At 36.2% G+C, this 25,020-nt stretch overlaps 2 protein-coding genes and 1 pseudogene across 4 annotated transcripts in view; 1 reads left to right on the top strand and 2 right to left on the bottom strand.

Moving 5' to 3' along the window:
* The window catches only part of LOC132155168 (uncharacterized), a 73,979-nt gene extending 73,557 nt beyond the window's left edge, over nt 1-422 (bottom strand). For all 3 annotated transcript variants that reach the window (XM_059564025.1, XM_059564024.1, XM_059564026.1), the window contains exon 1: nt 183-422. In XM_059564025.1, the coding sequence (XP_059420008.1) occupies nt 183-396 (214 nt within the window). In that variant the 5' untranslated portion in view covers nt 397-422. The remainder of the gene's footprint in view (nt 1-182) is intronic.
* Nucleotides 423-6,403: 5,981 nt separating this feature from the next.
* On the bottom strand, nt 6,404-11,330 carry LOC132155167 (thioredoxin reductase-like selenoprotein T1a; annotated as a pseudogene).
* Nucleotides 11,331-12,469: 1,139 nt separating this feature from the next.
* Nucleotides 12,470-14,102, top strand: LOC132154284 (stress-associated endoplasmic reticulum protein 1-like). The gene is made up of 3 exons (XM_059562840.1): nt 12,470-12,676; nt 12,919-12,994; nt 13,867-14,102. Exons 1-3 carry the CDS (start codon nt 12,596-12,598, stop codon nt 13,905-13,907), a joined length of 198 nt encoding a protein of 65 aa, XP_059418823.1. The 5' UTR covers nt 12,470-12,595; the 3' UTR covers nt 13,908-14,102.
* Nucleotides 14,103-25,020: the final 10,918 nt, after the last annotated feature.

The raw sequence follows: 25,020 nt of genomic DNA, 5'->3' as shown, positions 1-25,020 counted from the left end.
ACACTTTTAAAATTATAAGCAGTATAGGTATCAGTATCGGAATCGTTACAATTTTAACAAAAAGTATTGGTATCGTATCGCACTGAAAAAATGTGGTATCGCCCATCCCTAACACACACACACACACACACACCACACACACACTAAACCAAGTACATTACATAATAAGACACATTACCTACCAGAAACAATGGCGTCACCACCGAGATATTCAAAATCAGGTAAAGCCTCATATCCGTCGTGGTCGAACAGACTTTGTTCTGATATAATTTTGCCACCATCATTTGTGTCTTCATTTTTAGACAATTGTACTGCACGTCCGCACTGAACTAAAGTAATGCACGCGAAAGAACTTAGTATAAGGAACAGACGCTCCCGTATTTTCCCATACGCCATTCTAGTATGCACGTGCTGGAAAGACGTATGAAATGCCTTTATATAAGCATACTGCGCCATGCAGTTTAAATCACCCGCACGTTAAGCTAATTATTGCGCAATTTAAATGCCAAACACCTGCTCCGTGTAATGATTACGCGAGATTCATTACCCCGGTCTGTTTTTCTCCTCCTAAATCTATTTTATAACCTAGCTGCCACTGAACCATATTTCCACCACTAAACAAACAAAATAAAGATAACTCTGGTTATAGTGTAGCCTATGTCTCACCGTTTTCATTGTAGTGCTCCAAAGATTTTTATAACGCTGAATGCAAGTAAAAAAAAAAAAAAATAATAATAATAAAAAAAATAATAAAAAAAAAAAAAAAAAAAATATATATATATATATATATATATATATATATATATATATATATATATATATATATATATCTTACGAAGCCTGGCCTGAAAGTTTAAACCGTCGTTAAAAACTCGTTAAAAATTAAAAAAATGTTTTAGGTCACATGGTATCTTTGCCGGGCTTTGTGCCCTGTAAAACATTGTCATTTTCACCACATCTCAATTATCTACTGTGTTTTTTTACACTCTGTGAGGGAAATTTACACATAAATATAGCTCAATAATCATTTACTGAGAGTAAAATAAAACGCATTGAATTATTAACAAAAATACCAGTTGTGTTCAGGCAGCTTTTGATATTACAGACTGGAACTCCTCTAAGAGCTCTCAAATATCCATGGATACCATCAACACTGCATTTCTGTGGAACAATCCAGTGAAATCTAAACATTTGTCTCCTTAGGTCTTATCCTTATAGAAAACAAAACTGACAAAGAGGAATAAAACTTAATTGGACCATCTTTCTCTTCTAAAAAAAGAAGAAGAAGTCTGTGACAAGAAACTGTAGGTAAAATATAGTCAAGACCATTGGAATAGTAACCATTTGCTCTCAGGAATACTTGTGTGATATGGAAGCTCAAAGGGTAACTTTTCAGTCAGATGAGCTTGTGAATTCATCATCTTTTGGAAACCTTCAAATTTAGATTTAAGTTTGGCAGAATATCAAAATTTTGTGGCTATTTTTTCAGCTATACATGATTATTATTATTGATATGCTTATCTAACTAAAATGAAAATAATTCATGATGTTTCACAGACCCACAAAAGTTAATGTAGCCCTGATGATTATAAATACTTTTCATACAGTCAGATGATGATTCTGCAGCGATGGATTCAGAGATTGGATCACTTCTCAATTATATTGATTGTGTACAGTAGAAGCATTTTTGTGAAATTTCTAGACTTTGAAAGGTTTCTACATTGTGTAAATGTTTTAAACTTTTTTCACATAAAGTTATTTTACACTGAAAAGAATTTGGTGTATGACTTTAAAACAATTTTCACTCAGAATGTCCTTGTAAATTTAACTATTACAAAGAAACAGCAAGTAACACTTTGGATTAAACATGAATGTCTGATGTAGAAAGACTGAAATAGTACTTAGTCTTATTCTTATTTTCTGTCTTAGTCTTTTTTTCTAAAACTTACTCCAAGAATTTGTTTTATTTACAACTTCCACAATTTAGTGTGCATAAGTCTCTTAATCATGTGCACAAATTTAAGTAGAACAAGAAAATGTGTTTTGCTTACAACGCCTAGTTTTACTATGCATAAGCTTAATTATTATGCATCTATACCACTCCTCGCTGTCATTAAAACATAGCATGACACAGGAGTGTTCAAGCACATCCACTATAAATATGTCTAAATTCATATAATTTTTAACTTCTGCGTAATGTCTTTACGTATGTAATTTCAGTGCTTATTTCCATTCATGAGATTTGAATATTTAATGTAAATGTGTATTTATAAAAATGATTAAATAGTTTAAAATCGTTGTTTACTTATTTACATTTCTCACTCCAGGAAAAAGAGGATGTACACTGTAGGCCTACGCATGGTCGTATGTCCCTACCATGCACACATATTTACGCAAAGTTTTATAAATTCCAATAAATGTGTGATATTTCTATGCCCCATTTTGTGCACTCAATGCTTATAAATGAGACCCCAGGTCTCTGTTGTGGGCTTCCAGGACTTCTAAGATACAAAAGAGAGTCCCAGAAGAGGATGTACAATCCTCGGGTGCATTCATTTGATCACTGCCATGGTAAAAGCCTGACACTTTATAAAATGTATTTATTTATTTTAAATAAATAAATCATTATACTTAGCCCCAACTGGAATGGGACTCTCTCATATGCTGTCAGTTCTGTGGTCAAGAACTTGGTCTGCTCTGGATCCTGAACATGAGAGGTTTGTCTCTTGAGAAGGATGTAGCCAACACAAACTCTTACTGCTTCAACTACGAATGTCCAGACCAGTTTTGTGTGTGTGTGTCCCCGATTCTATCCGAGTTACAGAATATTAAATATTAATAATAATAATAATAATTCGAAATATTCTGAATTGAATAATTCTCTTTTTAATTTTCTATTCATCAAATATTAATAAAAAATAAAATAAAATAAAAACTCTCATGGTTTCCACAAAAATATTAAGCAGCAAAACTGTTTTAACATGCTGGAAAATTCAGCTTATTAATTTTAAAACATTAAAACAGTAAAAAAATATCACATTGATATTTTATTATCAAAGAAATGCAAATATAATACCTTTCTCAAAAACATAAATAAAAAACATAAATATACCAAACTTTTGAATGATAGTGCACATGGCATATATTCTGTTGCAACTTAAACAAAATTATAAAAAATAAAAAAATAAAACTGAAATATGCTGGATTAAATGATTTGTTTACTTTTCATTCCCACCTTTGGCTTAGTTTCAGACAGCAGCAGACCAAGATATGGCAGAGATGCTCACTTCAGTTTTGTGGTTTTAAAGAACAGTGGGTATCCACATGATGTGCTTGGACAGGATGTCTGTAGATGGACCAGTAACAACAATCACAATTCACCTCCCCCCCCCTCAAAAAAAAAAAGAATATTCAGTCATTATTTACCTGGGGATAGGAAGGTTTGTCTAGAAGTTAATAGGGAAGAGTCCATTTCTATGTGCATTATGCATTATGTATTTTCTATAAAGAAATGAGTGAGAGTTGCTTATAGCAAAAAACAACAACAACAACACGTGTTATCAGATTAGTTGCCATGGTAACCAGAAGCCTGTTCTGCCTTTTTGGAGTGTTCAGACAGTATTAATTGCAATGACTCAAATTATGCATCACATTATCATGTGTGAGTAATGTTACATCGTAAAATTCTGAAAAGTCTATTTCCAGAGTTCATGCTATCACTGTATTAAAAACAGCAATAAAGAGAAAGTAAAAGTGATATCCCGTTTCACAAGCCAGCCTTTAAAGTCAAACCATTTCAATTGCTTAGACGTGTTCAACTCGTCGTCTCAAGTCAGCAATAATTTGCCCGATTCAGCATGTTGCATATTTAATACACAAAATTGTCCCCCAAAAATGTCCCATGGACTGCAAAGTAAATTACACTGTCAAGGTCCAGAAAAGTATGAAAGTCATCACCAGAATAGTCCATCTGCCATCAGTGGTTCAGCCATAATGTTATGAAGTGACGAGAATACTTTTTGTACATGAAGAAAACAAAAATAATGACTTTATTCAACAATTTGTCTCTTCTGTATTCTCTCCGCATCACTTGTACCGCCATTTTTGTAGAATATCCGCTGAATGCAAACTGCGTACGGTATTCTGTATACGGTATACGTTTTCTATGTGTATTTATGCTTTAATTTAAAGGAAAACAGTGCATCCGTGCAGCGGATTTCATAATTTTCTGAACCATGAAAGTATAATTTACTTGGCAGTCTATGGGACAGTCACAAACCTTTCTTGGTGTGGAGTATTTCTTTAAAGTTGTAACATTTTTGATTTGTGGTCTTTCAGTGGATGGACTAAATAGATAAGACACTATTAAACGTTTTTAATTAATCGGTAAAAATATTTTTTTTAAGTTTGAAACTACATGAGGATGAGAGTAAATGATGACAGAATTCTCATTTCTGTGTGAACTACCCCTTTAACCTCAGGTTAAAAGTATCTCAGTTAATTGAACAGCAAAAACACAAATGATTTTGTATTGAATGAATGATGAAACGGAGTCTAGATGAAGGCGGGAGAAGGATCAGAACATGGAGCTGGATAGACCAGGCTCAATCACCAACCCCTCTGAGACCAATCTTTCTGTCTCTCAACAGGAATATAGGGGTTCGGATCCAGGTTCAAAGTAGGCAGCTGTGAATCGGTAAGAAAGTACACAGGTCTTTTATTTTTAATCTGATTGACAATTCTAGTTTCAAGACATTTTCTTGATATGTTAAACTTACCACTCAACTCAGATCTGTCCAGCTAAATGTTGTGTCTGCCATGTCTTTGCCTATAGTCCAAAGAACACAACATACCTCCTCAAGCCCTCATGTGCAGAGGAACTAGTACTTCTGGCATGCAGGGTTGGCCTTCACATGGCTCTGATACAGTTACAGGAGGGCAAAGCCTTCCCATCCAGCTTAACACACCTACGGGTCAGACCTCCACCTTACCTCCACTCACTGGTTTGAAGACTACAGAGTTTGAGCCACAGAGTACAAATGGAAGAGCCAGTCAAGGCCTTTAACACATGTGTGCAGTGTGTGGATGTATATGACTTACTGTACATTTGGATGATTGTAAAGGTCACTCAAGAAGTGACACAAAACCACAGAGGACTGTTATTAGTTCTCGCATGAGCTTCACGATGTTTACATTTACTTAACGTGTAAACCTGACCCTCTCGTGAATGTGTACAAAAGTGATGGTCAATAGTTAAACTCTTTCTTACACACAGTGTAATTTCACTCCAGAAGATATTGATTTGTTTATTGTGCTTTTATGGATTATTGTCATGATGGCTATATGCGCTTTTTCAAGTGTCAACATTTGGGCACTCAATTACTTACATTATATGGATTTACAAACATTATTTTTCTAAAATAATGTTGTGTTCATCTGAAGAAAAAATGTCATATACATCTGGGATGGCATGAGTGTGAATTCAAATTTTTGGTTGGGCTGTCTTCACAATCAGATAATACAGGCTAATTCTCCGCTGTAATGATAACTATACTGGCATTCACATTAGGAACAACGTTCTGTTCATTAGAAGCACACTCCACATGCTATGGTTTTGTCACCTGCCAGTTTAAATAGTTGAGCTTTTAAAAATGTTTAGTGGATTTTGATTTGACTGTTTTTGTTTTTATCATTCATCAGCAAAAAATAGCTATATTAGTACTCTGTGGCATTATCATTATAGCTTTGGTGTGGACTTCATTATTTTCCTAGAATTAAACAAATTATTAAAACATTATATTTATTGTCCTTGGTCTGAACACGCTTTACGCCGAAGGTCTAGACTGGTCCTTTTAGGAGAGAATTCACAAGGTGATCTGGATGCTAGATGAACTGACCTAAATCTTTTACTAGTAATCCCATTGTGTGTCTAATTGTACATGTAACATTATCAAATTCCAGCTATTGCAATATAATCAAAATCTTTTTATTCCAATTATAGAAGTATAAAGCCATGTTGAAAAGCTATTAAGTTGAATGTTTTTGTACAGTGTAAATCGTGCATTTCAATAACAAAAAAAAAAAAAAAATGAAGCCTTCATTAGACGAAATGCATTAACTGAAAATCTCAACTCACAAAAGGATTCTTAGATGGAGATAAGACTCTTCACCTGAAGTGATCTGGGTAAGACCAGACTAAACCCAATTCTGGACTAGGTTAATGACATTACAGGACTAATGAGCGAACAACCATATTTAACAGAATGTTTAATAAAAAGAAATGAGTTGTTTTCTAATGGTTCAATATTATTTCAAACATTAATGTACAATGTAACTGGTAATTGTCTTTTTTTTCTACAAATGTTTTAGGACTGTAAAAAGCATTTGCAACTAAAAAAAAAACTTTTGTTTGATTACATTTTATTCTCCTTTTAGTAAACATTTTAAGCTATACAAAGCAATATAAAAACCAGGGCTCAGAAATATGATAAATGTTAATTAGATGTAAAATGATCATGATGGGGGTTGGGTGTTTAAGTTAGGAGCATCTCATATCTACTTATTAAATAAAACAAAGACCAGGTTTTAGCCATACAGTTGCATGTGAAGAAAAAATATGCCATAATAAATTCTGTTGATTGAGCTAACTGGACTAAAATGGAAACTTTAGTCTTTGTGAACATTTATCCTGACCTGAACCAAATGGTTATTACACAAGAGATGGGCTGCAATATTTATATGGCCACTGTTGTTGCCGTAGATCCCACACCAGCATCTGTAGGTGATGCATCTCCGAGGGGCATGGTGAGGAGAACGCAGAACATCGGGTGTGCGCTAGTAGTCTCTACTTTCAGGGCAAACCTTCATAAACGTCACCTCACAGCCGTAGGAGAGCTTCACCATAGAACTAAGAGACAATGTGGAAAAAATACAAAGAAAATTAATTCATCTAAAAGGGGAAAAAGCAATATCACTAGTCATCCACTTTAACTCACTGTTCATGAAAATGTATATTAATAGATTCCACTATAAGGAAAAAATGTTGGCTAAACTACACTGAGATTAAAGGGGGGGGGGTTACAATGGTGTTTCGTGTATTCAGAGTTGTTCACAGTGTTAAAGAGATGATTCTCATGCTAAACATGGCCAAAGTTGTAAAAAATAATTTAGAAGAATGACTGAGAATTTCTATGCCGAAAATCTTACTTCCGGGTTGGTACAAGTTTCGGCTGATTTTTTTTCCGATCGTGGATTTAATGACGTAGACGAGAGTGGAACTCCTTATATGAGCATTTCTCTCGGAAAAACACGCCTGCACACACACATTGACCAGAGGAGAGCGAGACCGCGCACATCAACGCACTTCAAAATCGTCGGCAGCGCTGAGTAGGATTTGTTCAAGAATGTCTCCAAATAAGTGCGTTTTTGGATGCGAGGGAAAGTTTACCATGTTAAGCTTCCCAAAGAACCCAGCATTACATGAACAGTGGAAGCGGTTTGTTTTTCTGGGGCAGCAACGGAGTGTATCAAGTGCGTTTGTGTGTTCTGGTCATTTGAGTGATGGATGTTTTATAAACAGGTCGAGACTAGATTTGCACATCGTTGGCTATTAAAACATGGAGCGATCCCAGTGATAAAAGACCCCATTCATGTAAGTACAATTGCATCAGATTTCTGTCTTTTGTTGGAAATCAGCACATAATTGAATATATGTTAATGGAAACAACACAAAACATCAGTATTATAGCTCTGCTCACGGCATGCCTCCAGGAGCTCTGCTTTTTCTGGAGAGAAACAGAAAGCTGTCATTTTCTTTTATAAATATAAAACTAAAGACTTTTTGGATATATGAAGGATGCAGTACTACTCTATAGGTACTCAAGATTGACATGAGATTAGGTGAAACTATGTTATGTACCCTTTAAGAAAACAATCAAATTCAATTACATTTTTATTTTTTTGTCAGTTTCAGTGTTGTGTAGTTGCTGTTTCCCCTGTTAAACTACTGTTCAAAAGTTTGGCATTGGTACGTTTTTTTTAATACTTTTATAACAGTAAAGATTTAAAATGTTACAACATTTGTATTTCAAATGCCGTTCTTCACATGCATCATGTGACACTGCAGATCAGAGTAATGGCAAATGAAAATTCAGCCTTGCCATCACGGGAATAAATTATATTTTAAAATATATAAAAAATATATTAGCTAGTATTATAAATGGTAATACTTGATCACGATATTATTTTTTTACTTTATTTGTTACCACACAAATGTCGAATTGGTGATTAAGTTGTAAAAATATTTCACAACATTTTTTTTTAAAATCCAAATCAAATCAAATAAATGCAGCCTTGGTGAACATAAGAAACATAAAAAAGTCTTACTGACCCCAAACTTTGTCGTGTATACATTACAGATTTTTTTACAGACAATATATTGAATAAAAATTGATTTCATATATGGTAGGGTAATGATGGGTGAACATACGAGGAGGGGTCGTCAGCTCCATTCAGTGAATCAGAGACAGGGTTACGAGTGATGGTGTGGAAGTGTGTCCATGTGCACGTTCATCTTCATCTCATTCTCCAGAATTTGGACCAGTTGCTGCATGGAAGGCAGATGGCCGGACTCTAGCTTGGACCATACTGGAACATCTAACCAAAAAATGCCCCAAAATAGTGTTACTTTGGTGATAATACAACCATGCCATTTTTCTAACTTTGGCCAGACTAAACCACAGAATTAGACTAAAGCCACACTTTTTCCCTTTAAAGATGTCAATAAAACCATATGCTTAATACGTCTGATAGACATAACAACGCTAATTCTTCTGATATGATCAACTATTTCTTGCATAATACACTTTTGACGTGGTATTCCATAAAAAGAGCATGAATGCCGTGGGTCAAGAGAGGTTATGTTTTTCTGAAAAGGGTCAGAAATGGATTTTCTAAACTTTAAAATCATTCAATAATCCCTTTAAAAAAAAAAACAAGTATGTGAATGTTTAGTTAAATTATTATACAATAAATACACTACAAATAAAATAACTTATTACAAAACAGGTATTATATAAACAAAAATGGAAATTATATATATTTAATGCTCAATTTATGAATCAAATACGCTTACCATTCAGGGTGATTTCAAAAGCACCCGTAGACATACACTGATTCTCAATCATATTGTTGAAGAAGAACACCATCATACAGGCATATATCTAAAAAAATAAAATAATAAATTAATTAATAAAGGAAATAATATTTTTAAAAAATGAAAACAAGAATTGCTGCAGCTAGTTTGTTTGTACATACTTGAATACTTTATTTTGTGGATAGTTTATACATAACTTGTGTGCTACTTTTTTCACATTGAAATGCACAAAAAATTATAGTAAAATAAATAAAGTTTAAAGAATGCCAAAGGTTTTCTTCTCTACTTTTAAATCCACATTAAATATATATTTACATGCTTCATTTTGTTATGGCCCATTGCTAGTTTTGAGTTGATCCACTGAAAAAAAAATTGTTTGTCTTCTTGGTAATGTTTGATCAAAATCTGAATATTTGCTTCCGCTCGGTTATGGTATTCATTCCTTCTCTCTGTAATATTCTATTTCAGTCGGAAATATGTCACTATACTGAAATAAAGTCGGCAACAGCTTCTGGTTCAAGTGGACTTTAATGCCTACATTTCAGAAATAGTGCAGAAAGAGTCAGGTGAACATTAACATGGGAGCTTGCTCTTTAGTCTCTTGTGTATTACACTCACTGAGGTGACAAACTAATGAGCTCCATGGGGAAAAAAGTTTGTATTTGGAACCTACTACTCAAATAGATTCTAGTTAAGAACAAGATTCTAAACCTCCAAATGAAAAAAAAAAAAATCTCAATAGGAAAAGTCTGATGTCCTGCCTTATTCTCCTGACTCCAAACCCAGAGACCTGGGGCCTGCATGCCAAATAGAGCAAATGGATCCTTGCCCACAATGATCACACCGATTAACAACAGCTTAAACATAGACAGAAAGGAAGCAATGTGCCTGGAGGGGAATAAAGAAAAAAAAAACACTTATATAAATAAATATTTCACACACAAATAGATGCACATACATACACTAGTAGAATAAGTATCATAACAATAATAAATGTTTCTTGAGCAGTAAAGCAGCAAATTAGAATGAATTCTGAATATGCTTCTGAAAGAAAAAAAAAAAAAACTCCGCTTTGGCATCAAATACATTATTTGCATTTTAAAACATTACAATAGAAAAGTTATTTTAAATTGTAATACTATTTAACAATATAAGTGTGTCACATAACTGCAGCCTTGGTGAAACAAGAGACTTCTTTAAAAACAGTTATCATAAAATCATAATCTTTTTCAAAGTTTTAGAAGTCAGTGGTGATTCTTTTGCAAAGATGTGCGAGTGTTTAAGGCCACAAGGATAGAAGACATGTAAGTGGTTTGTAGGCGATCACCTGTAGACAGGCAGAGGAAGGTAGTTCTCTCCTTCTATGCGGATGTCTGGGTACCGCTGGGACAAAGCCTGCATGTACTCCTCAAACACCCGCTTGTATCCTCAGGAGACACTGCAGAAAACAAACAAGACACACCTCACAGCCTTTGGTTCACTACCACAGGCTGACATGAAATACTATCGACTATTGTGCAGTAACTACACAAATAATGTTTCCCATTTCAGACTGTGATAAATGATCTCCCATTGGAAACTATATATTAAAGTAGCCTCAAATTGGCTTTATAAATCCATAAATGCTGCATTATTAAACGTGCAGCGTCTCAAATGACTTAAGTGCAAGCACACAGACATATGGGCTGATCCTCAAATGACAGCTCTCCACTTAACACCGGATTACTGGACGATTATAACATCCTAACTTGTGCCATATGAGACACATTAACACTTGTCTTTGTATACTGTGACAGTACACATTCCGTTGCTTACAGTAAGTGTGGTTAATATATCTCTGCGAGGTTAATCACGTCAAGCAGCGCTACTATCAACAATGTCATACTCTGGTCGGCTTGTACCGGGGACCGACATAAAAACGGCCAAACTCTCACTCACCAGATCTGGAATTTAAGAAGAGGACCCGTGGCAAACTGCACCTTCATTTTCTTAACGCCACTGTTATCTGCAGAGACACTGTAAAGATAACAGGCCCATAATATTACAACTGAGAGAGGTAACCAGCGCATCTCAGCCACGACGATTAGTGAGTGAACTGAAAGCAGGAAGTGGTGTACTGAATTTCATACGGGTAATCCAGGAAGCCACCCTGGGATTGGTTCGCGATTGCTTGACGTGGGGTCACATATTTTGACGAAGAAAGTCTCAGTTCAATTTGTATGTTCAGATGACATTGTACTGTACATTATTACTACATTTTGTATTGACATTTTTGTAATTCTGATACAAAATTGTATACCATGTTTGTCATCTCTATTGTTTGCAAGCATAATAAAAAAAAAAATAAAAATAAAAAATAAAAATAAAAAGTCCCAGTTCCACGAATCGGTTCTTTTGAACAGTTCGTTTCAAAGAACAATTGGAACAATTGATGGCGTTAACAAACAAAAAAACTGCATATATGCTATACCTCAAGTAGGCCTAAACTCACATATATTAAAATATTAAACTATTAAAATTATCTCTTTCTGTGTTAGTGTTCTGTGACATCGAAAAGACAGTTGTTCATCTTTTTATTTGTGAATATGTTTGTTAACTCTTGTGTTAAATTCTTATATTCAGTACATTGTTCCTCTTTGTTATTATACTTATCCATTTATTTTATACACAAATGCAACCTCTTGGGCAAGAACCCGCTACTGCCATTTTTAGTAGACCATAATTCCAATGTTTTGCCTTTAATAGGCATAAAAAAATCTTTGAAAAGTCAAAAATGTATGTATAAAAATGTATAATTATTGTATGATATGGATTATTTTCTATTGTTCTGTATTTGTTGAAAGAATGTTATGTAAGTCGTATGTATGGTATAAATAAAATAAAAAATCCATAACAATTCAGCTTCCTTACGTAGTCACGCAATAATATCGCTTATTAAAAATTTATATTTCCAAGTTCAGTTAACTGCAAACTGTAGACAGTCTACTAATAAATGAATAGTGCTTCATTAAATAACATTTGCTATTTCCAGAAATAAATGTACACTTCTCCTAGCTGTTTTAAACACATTAAACTGTTTTAAACGTGTTTAAACATGTTAAAAATAATATATAATTTTTTAACACCACGTACAGTCACTGTGCAAGAATCCAAGATTTATATGCCAATTGAAGGTATAGATCAAGCTCTGCACACTACGCAAGGCTGGTAACACATTTTAAAAACTAAATTTAATAAATGTCGTCTTGACGTCAGCGTTTCCCAAAAACGGGCGGTCCGTGCATCAGTCCGTTTGTGATCTTCCGGTGTGGGCGGAGCTAAAATTCTGTGTACGTAGACAAAAAAAATCAACGTAGTTCTCTCTTCATTCTCAGTAGTTTGAGTTCGCAGTATTTGTATCCGTCTCCAGCTCACTTTTACAAACCACCAGCATTTTTAACGATGGTCGCCAAACAGAGGATTCGTATGGCCAACGAGAAACACAGCAAAAACATCACCCAGAGAGGCAACGTCAAAGCATCGGTATGACAACTCTTCTTGATGCTCCATAATGTAACAACGGAAGTGAAATTAACTTAATGTAAGGTATTGACTTGATTTTAAAGTGAAGCGTTTAAAGGTATTATTATAAATATTAGGAATTATTGTTTTTGCAGTGAAATAGTGTTTTTTAATACTGCAGTGTATGCTTTTATTGCTAAACCCCACTGCGTTACTACTAACTACTATACAACTAAAAACTGCGCTAATGTAATTTCACGCAGAGAAACGTCAATGAAGATAAAGTCTCGGTGGGACCGTGGCTCTTGGCGCTCTTCATCTTTGTTGTCTGCGGCTCAGGTGAGTTACTTACCAACACAAAAGATTTCCAAGTGATCTGTCATATTTTAGATCAAATCATAAACACATTATGTTAAATTAAATACTATTTTATTTTTATACTAGCATATGTTGCCATTTTTCTTAAGTCCAAGGTAAGTAGACAAAGCTGACCTCCACTAATTTTTTGGCACACTGTGAAACCTTGCACTGTAGTGAAGGCCGAGATAATAATGCAAACTATTTACATGGACAAGGCTGGACTGATAGCATGACTTTATCTGCTTATTTTCACTGGGTACAACACGTGGATCTGCAGGTGCTCTTACTCTTGCTCTTACTATTGAAGAACAATTTGCCAACAAGTGCTTAAGTGCTCCCCGGAAGAGCAAAGGGTCTACTTGCCAGCTGGCTGAAAGTTGTTGATACATAGCTTAAAAGATGTAGCCTTTTTGACAATGACATAAACAGCTCCATCCAGATTTGATATGGCACATGCTCTGGACTCATTTATGGGTTGCTGCCAGTTCTTGCAGAGTTTTTACCAGAAAATATTTGCTTTGAACAAATGACATTTTTGTTGCGTTATTTCGGTCATCTTGCGCTCTGTTTGCTTGCCCTAACTTTTGTGCTTTGGAGGAGCATAAGGTTTTCACTGTTAGAGATGACACTCTTTTGGGAAAAGCAAATAGTTTTCTTTTGTGAGAGAAAAGAGCACAGTGGCCCGTTATATCCCGCTTAATCCTGAAGCTGGAATTAATGTTAAGCAATGACTTCACCAAGTTCAGGTTGTCAGTACTCTTCCTCCTCAACTTTTCCGAAGGTTGGAATGTCAGCCTTCTGTAATGTGTGTGTGTGTGTGTGTGTGTGTGTGTGTGTTTTTCTCTTCTCAGCAATATTCCAGATCATTCAGAGTATTCGAATGGGCATGTAAAGAGGACCAGTGATGTTTCAAGTATGCTCTCCTTGCCAGTTCCATATACTGCAACTTTAACAAGGATCCTCTCTTCAAGGCTTTGTGCTGATTTTATTGGTTTATCGTCTATGAGGTGCAGCAATCTTGTCATTCCTCTCTGGTGCCTTGTTAATGAAGAAAAATCAAAAAGCCATAAAATTGCATTCCGATCAATTGTAATGTTATTATTGTTGTTAGTTTTTTTGTCAAATTTATCTTGATGTTATGTAAAAATCTTGTAGAATGTATAATTGTGAAGAAAATGTAGAAATCGTGAAAAATCTCGTTCATTCCTGAAATAATTGTGCAGAAAATATTTAATGTGTTTTTGATTGCAACCCCCCCCCCCCCCCCCCCCAACCAAGCAGGCATTTAGAAATTTGCACAGGATGAAGTGTTACGAAAGAAAAGCCAGTCAGCAAGTCGAAATCACAGATGTAAAAAATGTCTCTTATCATGCATTGTGTTGCTTTTCTTTTACTTGTTTTCTTTGTAATTTAATAGCTGCCTCCTTCCTTATAGAATATGGAACCTGAAAAAATTTAGTTCTCTGGCACATATTCTTGTTGTTGTGGTACTGTTTACCATAATAGAATGTGGCTTAGCAATTCAGCTTTTTTTCAGAACTGATGATGCTTTATATACTGTATGATAGCGTGAAGGAGTAAAGAGGAAGAGGAACAGAGCTGGACTAAAATAAAATCTAAAAAACATTACATGTATTTTTATTTTTTATCAGTTAGTTGATGATCTTAACAACAATCTGTTTGTAATTTAACCAACAGTTATCTAAGGTGTGTCAGCTACCCAATAAACCTATAAGCAGGAGTATACATTGCTCATATTTATTACCAATAAAGAGACTGGTATAATGACAAAGTAATTCAACAAAATAATACATGAACAGTAAAAAGCATAAGAGTGCAATCTAGTAGGTTAAATGAAACATACCATCTTTGAGCTGTTCGATATGTGTCATATATATATATATATATATATATATATATATATATATATATATATATATATATATATATATATATATATATATAAAGTGTGTTGACTATTAATGTTCTATACTTTAATATTAAATTTAGACTGTTCAGAACTGATAAAAATAAAATGTTAAATATACGTTAGAAAAATTATTGATAAACATTTAATTGCAGTTAAGTGCTGAATAATTCAGAACAGAACCAACAACAAGAGCATGAACTGTTTTTATACATTCTACTTGCATTCACATATAGTCTCCGGAAGGCGGCGGTGTGGAGCCATCAGTTCCCTTTGACTTTCACTGGCCAATAGTAGAAGAAGAGCGACACCGCTGTGGTTGGAGATGTTGCTGTAGATACGTGACGTTTACAACTCTCGAAGTCAGGCAAAAAATAAAATACATATTATTTCTCTTATTAGCACTTGCTTACTTACGTCATTGGCGGCTTAGTTCTGTAAGCGAAAATCATTTGACAAACCGATAAATTTAGGAAAACTAACGCTCATTCCAGCAGTCTGAATATTTCAGCTTGAATTAGCAGGTTTGTTCATTCAATGTTTGTATGATTAGACTGGAGAAAAAAACACACAAGACTAAATGTAATTTTGCCTCAGATGTGTCACGTTTGCTTGGATACTTTGCAAGAAGTAACGTTTCCAGTTAATAGAGTAAGAAAGAATAAGATGCCCCTGGGCAAAAAAAACTTTTCTTTTTCTTTTAATAGTTATTGAGGGATTTATGGGTTTCATTGTCTTCCACGTTATTATTTAGTAATTGCATGGGCCAATTATAATTTTCAGATGTGCATTATCTTTGATATGAATCAAAACCTATGCAATCGGCTTATTCAGTGCAGCCATTCAGTTCGAAATTATATTGTCTTAAATATTACATGTCTTCAATTAAAATATGGGCAGTTAACGTCATAGAATACTCTAGGGCTGCAACAACTAATCGATAATGAAAATAATCGAAACGAATATCATATCGATTAGTCGGGTCTGTCCACAGAGCACGGAAAACTTCCTCCAGTCACGTTAAATTACAGCAGTGATAAACGCATTTCTATGGACGAAAAAACATTAAATAACATAAAAATAGCGGATGAAACAGATTGAGCCGTTGCGGAAAGATGCGTGATCCAAGCTGCCCGAAACATGAGAATGCTTTATCTAAACTTTAAGCTAATGCATTAATGTGATCCTGACAGACGATTTGACAGATACACGTGCTGTTTAATGTGAGATTTGTTTCCTCAGCCCATAAACGACATTTTACGATCATATACTTTCATATAAATGTTACATATTCACGTGAATGTTTCTATTTTGCATGACGGCTCGTCCTGACAGTCTGCATTACACTTCAGACTTCACTGAACGTAAAGAAATGTAATTATGAGTGAATGTGCGTGTTCCTGCAGAACAGTCCTCTAATCTGTTAACACTGAGTTTGTGTTTTTTTTTTACTAGCTTCATCATTATTTCCATTTTTAATATAGGGAATTAAACTGTTCTTTGTCCATTTCTCTGTTTAAACTGTGCTTTATAACTCTTTTACACATGATTTACCATAGAGTATTCACCATACAGTATGTTTTCATAGCATTAAAAAAAGAGACTTTTATGTTATATAATATAACATTATATCATATGTAATATAAACGTAACAAGATTATTAATGAAGATTAATTTCAATAACATTCTATTAATATATGAAAAAGTGTTCTTATTAATACATAAATATTAATAAAACCAATACTAACACTATTTTATTTCTATTCAATCTATTTTATTTTTTAAATAAAAAACCTTAACCCTCTAACACTAACACTTTTTATTATCTTTTTGATATGGTCTACTTGTTTTTATTATTATTAAAAAGTAATAATAACCTGACACTCTAACTCTAGCTTCCTTTATTCTATTTCTATTCTATCTACTTTTTATCAATGATTTGCGGCAGACTATACGGGACTTGTCACAACACTTACATTTTGTTGCTCTTTTGTTGGTTTGATTGCTTCTGTTGTCCTCATTTTAAGTTGCTTTAGATAAAAGCATCTGCTAAATGATTAACTGTAAATGATTAATGTTACAATTTAAATGATTAATGTTACTTAAGGGAGGCATCTTACCCCATTTTACCGTACACAGGTGTCTTGTTAGTGTAGTTTTTTTTTTGCAGTATGTTCAGTGTTGAATTTCTCATGTGTTGATTTATTTTGTCTTTGTGTCTCCCTAAATGGTGTCCATATGTTTGGAGCCGGCCACGAGTGAGACGGATCGAGGGAGTCTTGTGGTTCGAGGGGTCTTTCAGAGAGCCTGATGCTGATTACAGTGAGTGGCGGTGGGGGCTCTGCCATCAGTTGCGCCGCCTGCTGGAGAAGTGTGGAACCGTACGGTCCTGGCAAACATACGCAACGTGGAGCGAGTAAAACCGGAGTTGCGCTCTTGTTATCGTCTGATCGACATGAACGTGTCAATGACAATCAGGGCTTTATGGGAGATCTGACGCAGTGTGGCGACTGTTTGCTTCCCTCCCATTCATTGATTCAGGAAGCCCTACACTAAAAATACAGGATATAAAGAAATGGGATTCTAAAAAGTGAGTCAAAATCTAGACTTAAAAGCACTTGATGACTTCTGTATGACTGTATATGTGTAGCGTTCACACTGTGATTCCACATGCTACCTTTGGTGTGTTGTTACTGAATGATAAAAAAAAATGGCATTGAGGACCAACATAATAATATATTTTTGAAAGCTATGTACGTTAATATTTACACACGGGTGAACAAATTAGATTAATAATGTGTTTGAATTTGTGGTGTGAATAATTTCTTATACATCTTTATGTTCCCTTATATATTTCTGTTATATTTTCATGTTATAGGCACCAACCAGAAAAATAAAATCATTCTGCATTCTAGCAATAAACCTGCTCTTATTATTTTTAAACAACACACACACACACATATATATATATATATATATATATATATATATATATATACATATACATATATATATATATATATATATAATTTTAGTGCTATATATATATATAATAGTTATATATATAATAGTGCTATAGTCCTTATATATAATTATCCATCAACAAATTAAACTTATAATGTCTTCACTTCATAATGTCTTATCACAAAGCTGAAATATTGTTGGAGTAAAGTTAATAAACTGTATAAAATGTAGGGCTCTGCAAAAAATCGAATGCGATTTTCATGCACATCTCATCAGTAAAGACGCTCCTGTAATTAGAAGTATATCTCAAGCACGTGCGTTTGGATCAGGGTTGCCAGGTTTTCAAAACTAGTCCAAAACTAGCCCAATCGCGTTTTCAGTAGGTTCCCCGATAAAAAATTGCTTCCCGGGGTTAAAATATACATTTTTTGGAAGGGTTGCCTTGGTAAAATTCGCATTTTAGGGGCTAAATATCACGTTATTTGTATTGGGGTAAAATAACCATAGACTTGGCAACACTGGTTGGCATTTACTACAACAAGCAGTAATTCACTGACAATCTACACAAAATCGATTTAAATCGCAGGCGATTCTTTGTCGATTTTGAAAACGATTTTGTGTTAGTTGTCGGTAGACTACGGCTCTGTGTAGTAACTGCCGCTCCACATGAACCAGTGTTGCCAAGTCTGCGGTTGTTTTTCATGTCCGCGGTTTGAAGCAACCCCAATACAAATAACGTGATATTTAGCCCATAGGCGGAGTTTGACATTCGAGCCAGGGGGGGCAAAAAAAAAAATCATTGTAGCAGCTGGGACTTGCATGGCCTATCAATTGGGGAACTCAGCACTAGCACATATGGACAAAACAAACATGCTAAATAAACACATATTTATTTTTAACCCAAGAAAAAACACTACAACAATACAATCATATTTGTAAACAGGTAGGCTACTTCGCATAAGCAGCCACTTGACTTCGCATCGCATCTTCGTTCGAACACAATTAATCAATGAAATGTGGACCACTTTTGCACTGTTAAAATATTATCTTCAACCAAAACGAAAAGATTTTTAACATTTTTCTTTCCTTTTTTCAAAACACACTGTGGCAATGAGAGTGATTAAAAAACAAGTTATTTCGCATTTTGTTGTAATTCATGAAACATTTAAAACATTTTGAGAGGGAAAAATGAACAGTCACACAATACTCTCCACTTTTGAAACACATTGTGGCAATGAGAGTGATTAAAAACAAGTTATTTCGCATTTTGTTGTAGCCTACTTCATGAAACATATAAAACATTTTAAGAGGGAAAAATGAACAGTCACACAATTCTCTACACATGACCACTTCTCTCCCTCTTCACTAATTTCTCTCAAACACTCCATAATCGCAGAGTAGTGACTTTTCACTGATTTCACACATCTCCACTTGCATGCCTATCTCGTGTCACTGGGCTGAACTACTTCAGTTACTTTCCCGTTTCAGCCACCAGGGGGGGCAATGCTCCCCCTGCCCCCCACCCCCCCCCCCCCCCCCCCGCAAACTCCGCGCCTGATTTAGCCCCTAAAATGCGAATTTTACCAAGGCAACCCTTCCAAAAATGTATATATTAACCCCGGGAAGCAATTTTTATCGGGGAACCTTCTGGAAGAGCGATTGGACTAAATTTACTAAGACTAGACTTTAAGAAGCAACTGGGCAGGATTTGTTGTGAAAACCTGGCAACCCTGATCTGAACGCACGTGCTGGAGATATACTTCTAATCACAGGAGCATCTTTACTGATGAGATGCGCATGAAAATCGCATTCGATTTTTTGCACAACCCTAATAAAATGCTAAAATAAAATTTAAATAAGGCATGTTTTATATCAAACTGTTCATCCACACCAAGTCTTGTTATCTTTGCTATAAAGGATTAATCCAGGGTAAATACCAATTGAGATCTGTGACATGCCTCAGTTTGCAAAGACAATGTGTTGATAGAAAGGCGCTCACAATGAAAGTCTATGTGGCCTCTTGACTGTAGGAACATAACCGCCTATCCCTTGTCTCACCAAAAAACTAGTCTGAGTATAAGATCATTTTACCACAGAACAGCAGCAGGCATTGCTTTGTGCCTCTATCTTAAGATATAGCACCCAACTTCAGCTGTTATTATCCATCTTTAATAGCACTTGGGGTGCCCGTCAATACATCTAACTACATAATCAGGACATTAGGTTATTTATTACATGTAAATTAATAGTTCACCCCAAAATCTTACCTCTAAATGTGATGTCATCATGGTCTGTACAAGTACAATTATTAGCTGCTACTGTTTACCTTCTTATACTTTTTGAAACGTCAAGCCACACATTTTCTAAAGAACATCTTTTACTTTTTCTTTTGTTGTGACTTAAAGCAGAATGCAGCTAAGACTTTGTGGAATTAGCGAATAATAAAAATGAAAAAAATAACTGATGTGAAAAGTACAGAATGTGGTGTAATGGTGGCACGCCCTTGCAAAAGGATTTTTTTTATTAATTCGGGCACCAGGTAGAATTAAGGTCTACCACACATAATAATTTATACCGGGATAGCTCGTAAGCCACCAGTTACACAAAAACAAATTGATCTTCTTCACAAAATATCCCACAAGAAAGATTTAGTGTAAATATATTATTTTTTTTCAAAACAAACAAACAAAAAAAATTCTCACAACAGAGGTTACAATAACGAATAACAATGACTTTGATGTAGGTCGAGTGTTGTAGGCTCGCAGTAATCAATAGTCCATGATTTGCAAAGTTTAACTCAAGATATCACACTCATATGCAAAATCGTCAAAAAATAATCGTACAAAACAGGAACAAAAGAAAAACGCTCGCTCTGAGCGTATCTTGAAAGAGTTAGAATGAGTAATTGTGAATGTTCGTTTGTGTGTGTGTGTGTGTAACGTAATGTGTGTTTATCACTGACATGAATACACAACACCACAGAGGAGACTTTTTGGGCTTGAATGGAATGGATTTGGAGTGAGTACCTGAGGTAAGGCTTTAAAACCGGCAACGCTCGGCAGCTGGTGTCTGAAGGTTCCAAAATGCGGCGATTAAATCCCTTTTGGCTCGTTCCTTCTGTTGACTGTAGGCTACCAACTCGAAACATTGTGCGTTTGGTAAAGTTCCATGTTTGGACTTGACTTGACTCATTAGCGTTACTAGTAATGTTCACTTCCACGCAGATCTTTAGTAATAATTTAATAATAATTCATTACATTTATATAGCGCTTTTCTAGGCACTCAAAGCGCTTACATTGTCAGGGGGTATCTCCTCATCCACCACCAGTGTGCAGCATCCACCTGGATGATGCGACGGCAGCCATAGTGCGCCAGAACGCCCACCACACACCAGCTTACTGGTGGAGAGGAGACAGAGTGATGAAGCCAATCAGCAGATATGGGGACTGTTAGGAGGCCATGATGGTCAGAGGCCAACGGGCGAATTTAGCCAGGATGCCAAGGTCACACCTCTACTCTTTTCGAAAGACATCCTGGGATTTTTTAATGACCACAGAGAGTCAGGACCTCGGTTTAACATCTCATCCGAAGGACGGTGCTTGTTGACAGTATAGTGTCCCCATCACTACACTGGGGCGCTAGGACCCACACAGACCACAGGGTGAGCGCCCCCTACTGGCCTCACTAGCACCTCTTCCAACAGCAACCTAGTTTTCTCAGGAGGTCTCCCATCCAGGTACTGACCAGGCTCAGCCCTGCTTAGCTTCAGTGGGAAACCAGTCTTGGGCTCCAGGGTGATATGGCTGCTGGTAGCAGACGAAAGATTGATGCAGTGAAATGAAGAGAACTGTGAGCTATGACTGTCTGCTGTCAGTCCCCCGCTTTACGTTTACCATCCCTCCTCTCCATTTCCTTACTGCTTCCTTTTCATACCCTCTGCGTCATCCTTTGTCTGTCTCCTGATTGATGTGAGTGATGAAGGCAGTTTTTGGTTTACTTGAGGGGTCTATGGCCACTTGCCAATAACCACTGTTGAGATCTATTGTGGAAAAAATTGCTTCCCCTGAAAGTGATTCGAGAATCTCTGTAATGTTCGGCAACGGGTAAGCATCTGTTTCGGTTATGGCATTTAACTTCCTGTAATCCACGCAGAATCTCATGCTGCCATCTTTCTTGGGGACAAGAACGACTGGAGAAGCCCAACCAGAGTATGATGGTTCCACAATTCCTGTCTTAAGCATCTCTTCCAGTTGTTCGTTTACCAGAGCTTGCTTGAGAGGACACATGCGGTAAGGTTTTTGTTTAATGGGTACTTGCTGACTTGTGTAGATGTAATGTTTCAGAACATCAGTATGACCAAGTTGAAGTGTGCATACTTGAGTGTTCCTCTCTAGAAGTGCCATTAGCAAGGCACATTAGCAATTCCAGGTTGAAACGAATGTTGTTCTCCTGTATTTGACTTGAAAAAGTATTGTCGGTCAATGACGTTGATTTGCATGCCACTAAAGAATATGAAGTCCAAACCCAAAACTACTGAATAGTCGAGGGCCTTGGAAGAAAGGACAGCAGTGGGTAAAGTAAAAGAATGATCATGTATATTAATTTGTTGATGTATCCATCCTAAAGGAACTTCAGCTTCTCCATTTGCCAGATACAAAGGTCCCAAAGTCCAAGGTTGCAGTTTCTCATGTGGGGTAAATTTTTTCCACACCTCCTCCTGCACCATAGTATAACTTGCTCCTGTGTCCACAATAGCTTTTCCTGCCCAAACACCAATGCAGACAGGCACTACTAACTGTGGCGGAATAATTGGAGATGGAGATGAAGGTATTTTCGGGGTTGTTTTCATTTTCAAGTATATCTCAAGCACGTGCGTTCGGATCAGGGTTGCCAGGTTTTCCCAACAAATCCTGCCCAGTTGCTTCTCAAAACTAGTCCAAAACTAGCCCAATCGCTTTTTCAGTAGGTTCCCCGATAAAAAATTGCTTCCCCGGGTTAAAATATACATTTTTTGGAAGGGTTGCCTTGGTACAATTCGCATTTTAGGGGCTAAATATCACGTTATTTGTATTGGGGTTGCTTCAATCCGCGGACATGAAAAACAACCATAGACTTGGCAACACTGGTTGGCATTTACTACAACAAGCAGTAATTCACTGACAATCTACACAAAATCGATGAACCAGTGTTGCCAAGTCTGCGGTTGTTTTTCATGTCCGCGGTTTGAAGCAACCCCAATACAAATAACGTGATATTTAGCCCCTAAAATGCGAATTTTACCAAGGCAACCCTTCCAAAAATGTATATATTAACCCCGGGAAGCAATTTTTATCGGGGAACCTCCTGGAAGAGCGATTGGACTAAATTTACTAAGACTAGACTTTAAGAAGCAACTGGGCAGGATTTGTTGTGAAAACCTGGCAACCCTGATCTGAACGTACGTGCTGGAGATATACTTCTAATCACAGGAGCATCTTTACTGATGAGATGCGCATGAAAATCGCATTCGATTTTTTGCACAACCCTAATAAAATGCTAAAATAAAATTTAAATAAGGCATGTTTTATATCAAACTGTTCATCCACACCAAGTCTTGTTATCTTTGCTATAAAGGATTAATCCAGGGTAAATACCAATTGAGATCTGTGACATGCCTCAGTTTGCAAAGACAATGTGTTGATAGAAAGGCGCTCACAATGAAAGTCTATGTGGCCTCTTGACTGTAGGAACATAACCGCCTATCCCTTGTCTCACCAAAAAACTAGTCTGAGTATAAGATCATTTTACCACAGAACAGCAGCAGGCATTGCTTTGTGCCTCTATCTTAAGATATAGCACCCAACTTCAGCTGTTATTATCCATCTTTAATAGCACTTGGGGTGCCCGTCAATACATCTAACTACATAATCAGGACATTAGGTTATTTATTACATGTAAATTAATAGTTCACCCCAACTACTGTTTTCATTTTAGGTATGGTTGTAGCAGTTACAGCATTACTGGTTGGTTGGCTGCCATGTTTGTGAGGTTGAAATGCTCTTCTGTTACCAGGTGGGTGCTGTGGTTTCTCAGGAGTGGATGAATAATGTGGACAGTTTCCAGGTGCGTGATATCCTTTACATCTCCAGCATCGTACAGAAGATGGTTTGTCAGCAGTTCTGGTTGTGGGCCATCTGGGAATGATGGTTTACTCACACAAGTTTCAAACTGCTGTTGTTGCTCGTAGTCCTTCTCCAGTTGATGACCCAACTTTACGAGTTCTTCACTGTGGTGACACAAATACGTAACTGACTGGCCAGGTGAGGTTTTATGTTCTTGAGAATCAATTTAACCACCTCCGTTTCGGTCCAGGTTGGTTTCCACCGTTTGCAGAGGTCTCTGTATGTGAAAGCAAAATCTCGAATTGTCTCCTTTTCTCCTTGTGTTCGGCTACGAACTCGTTCCGCCAACTCATCTTGATAATTTTCTGATAGAAAAGCAGAAAGAAATGCAGTTTTAAACTCATCCCACGTGTTTATGGAAGATCTAGCGACCTCCCACCAGTCTCGTGCTGTGCCATGTAGGACTGTGCGAAAAGTTGCTAAAATGTCAATGTTGGCAAGAGAGTGTAATGCTTGGAAGTCTTGACATCGTGCTAGATATAGCAGTGGGTCAGTGATATCAGATGATCTTCCAAAAGTAGGAAAAGTCAGTCTTAAATGGTCACTTTTGATGGCAGGAGTTAGTAGATGTGCTGGACTTACTACTGGTGCAGCAGGTATGTTAGGTGGGATCGTAGAGGAGGACTCACTTTGCCTTTCTATATCCACCTTGATTGTTTTGAGGCTGTTCAGTTATCTTCTTGTCTAGTTCATTCATCTTGATGTTACCTTTGGTAACTTCTGCAGTGAGTTGCTCATGCTCTTTTTGAAAAATTCGCTGGGTGGTCTTTATGTCCTGCTGTAACTCCAGTTGTAGTTGTTCCACCAGAAAGCGAAATTCAGTACCCATGGTAGCTTCAGTTTTTTGTAGTTTCTCTGTTAGTATTATTCTCATGGCTTTAACTAATTGATCAGTCTCGGTTTCTTCTTGTTGTTTTGTTGCAGTTAAGGTGGTGAAGAGTTGCTGATGGTTG

This window comes from Carassius carassius, chromosome 12 (genome assembly GCF_963082965.1).
Source record: "Carassius carassius chromosome 12, fCarCar2.1, whole genome shotgun sequence".
NCBI classification, from domain to species: domain Eukaryota; kingdom Metazoa; phylum Chordata; class Actinopteri; order Cypriniformes; family Cyprinidae; genus Carassius; species Carassius carassius.
The sequence above is the reverse complement of the archived record's forward strand: the minus strand, read 5'-3'. Positions and strand labels throughout refer to the sequence as shown.

Coding starts and splice junctions, on each gene's coding strand:
- LOC132154284 (XM_059562840.1), top strand. CDS start 12,596: ATGGTCGCCAAACAGAGGATTCGTATGGCCAACGAGAAACACAGCAAA. Junction 12,677..12,918: donor GAGGCAACGTCAAAGCATCG/GTATGACAACTC, acceptor AATTTCACGCAG/AGAAACGTCAATGAAGATAA. Junction 12,995..13,866: donor CTTTGTTGTCTGCGGCTCAG/GTGAGTTACTTA, acceptor TTCTCTTCTCAG/CAATATTCCAGATCATTCAG.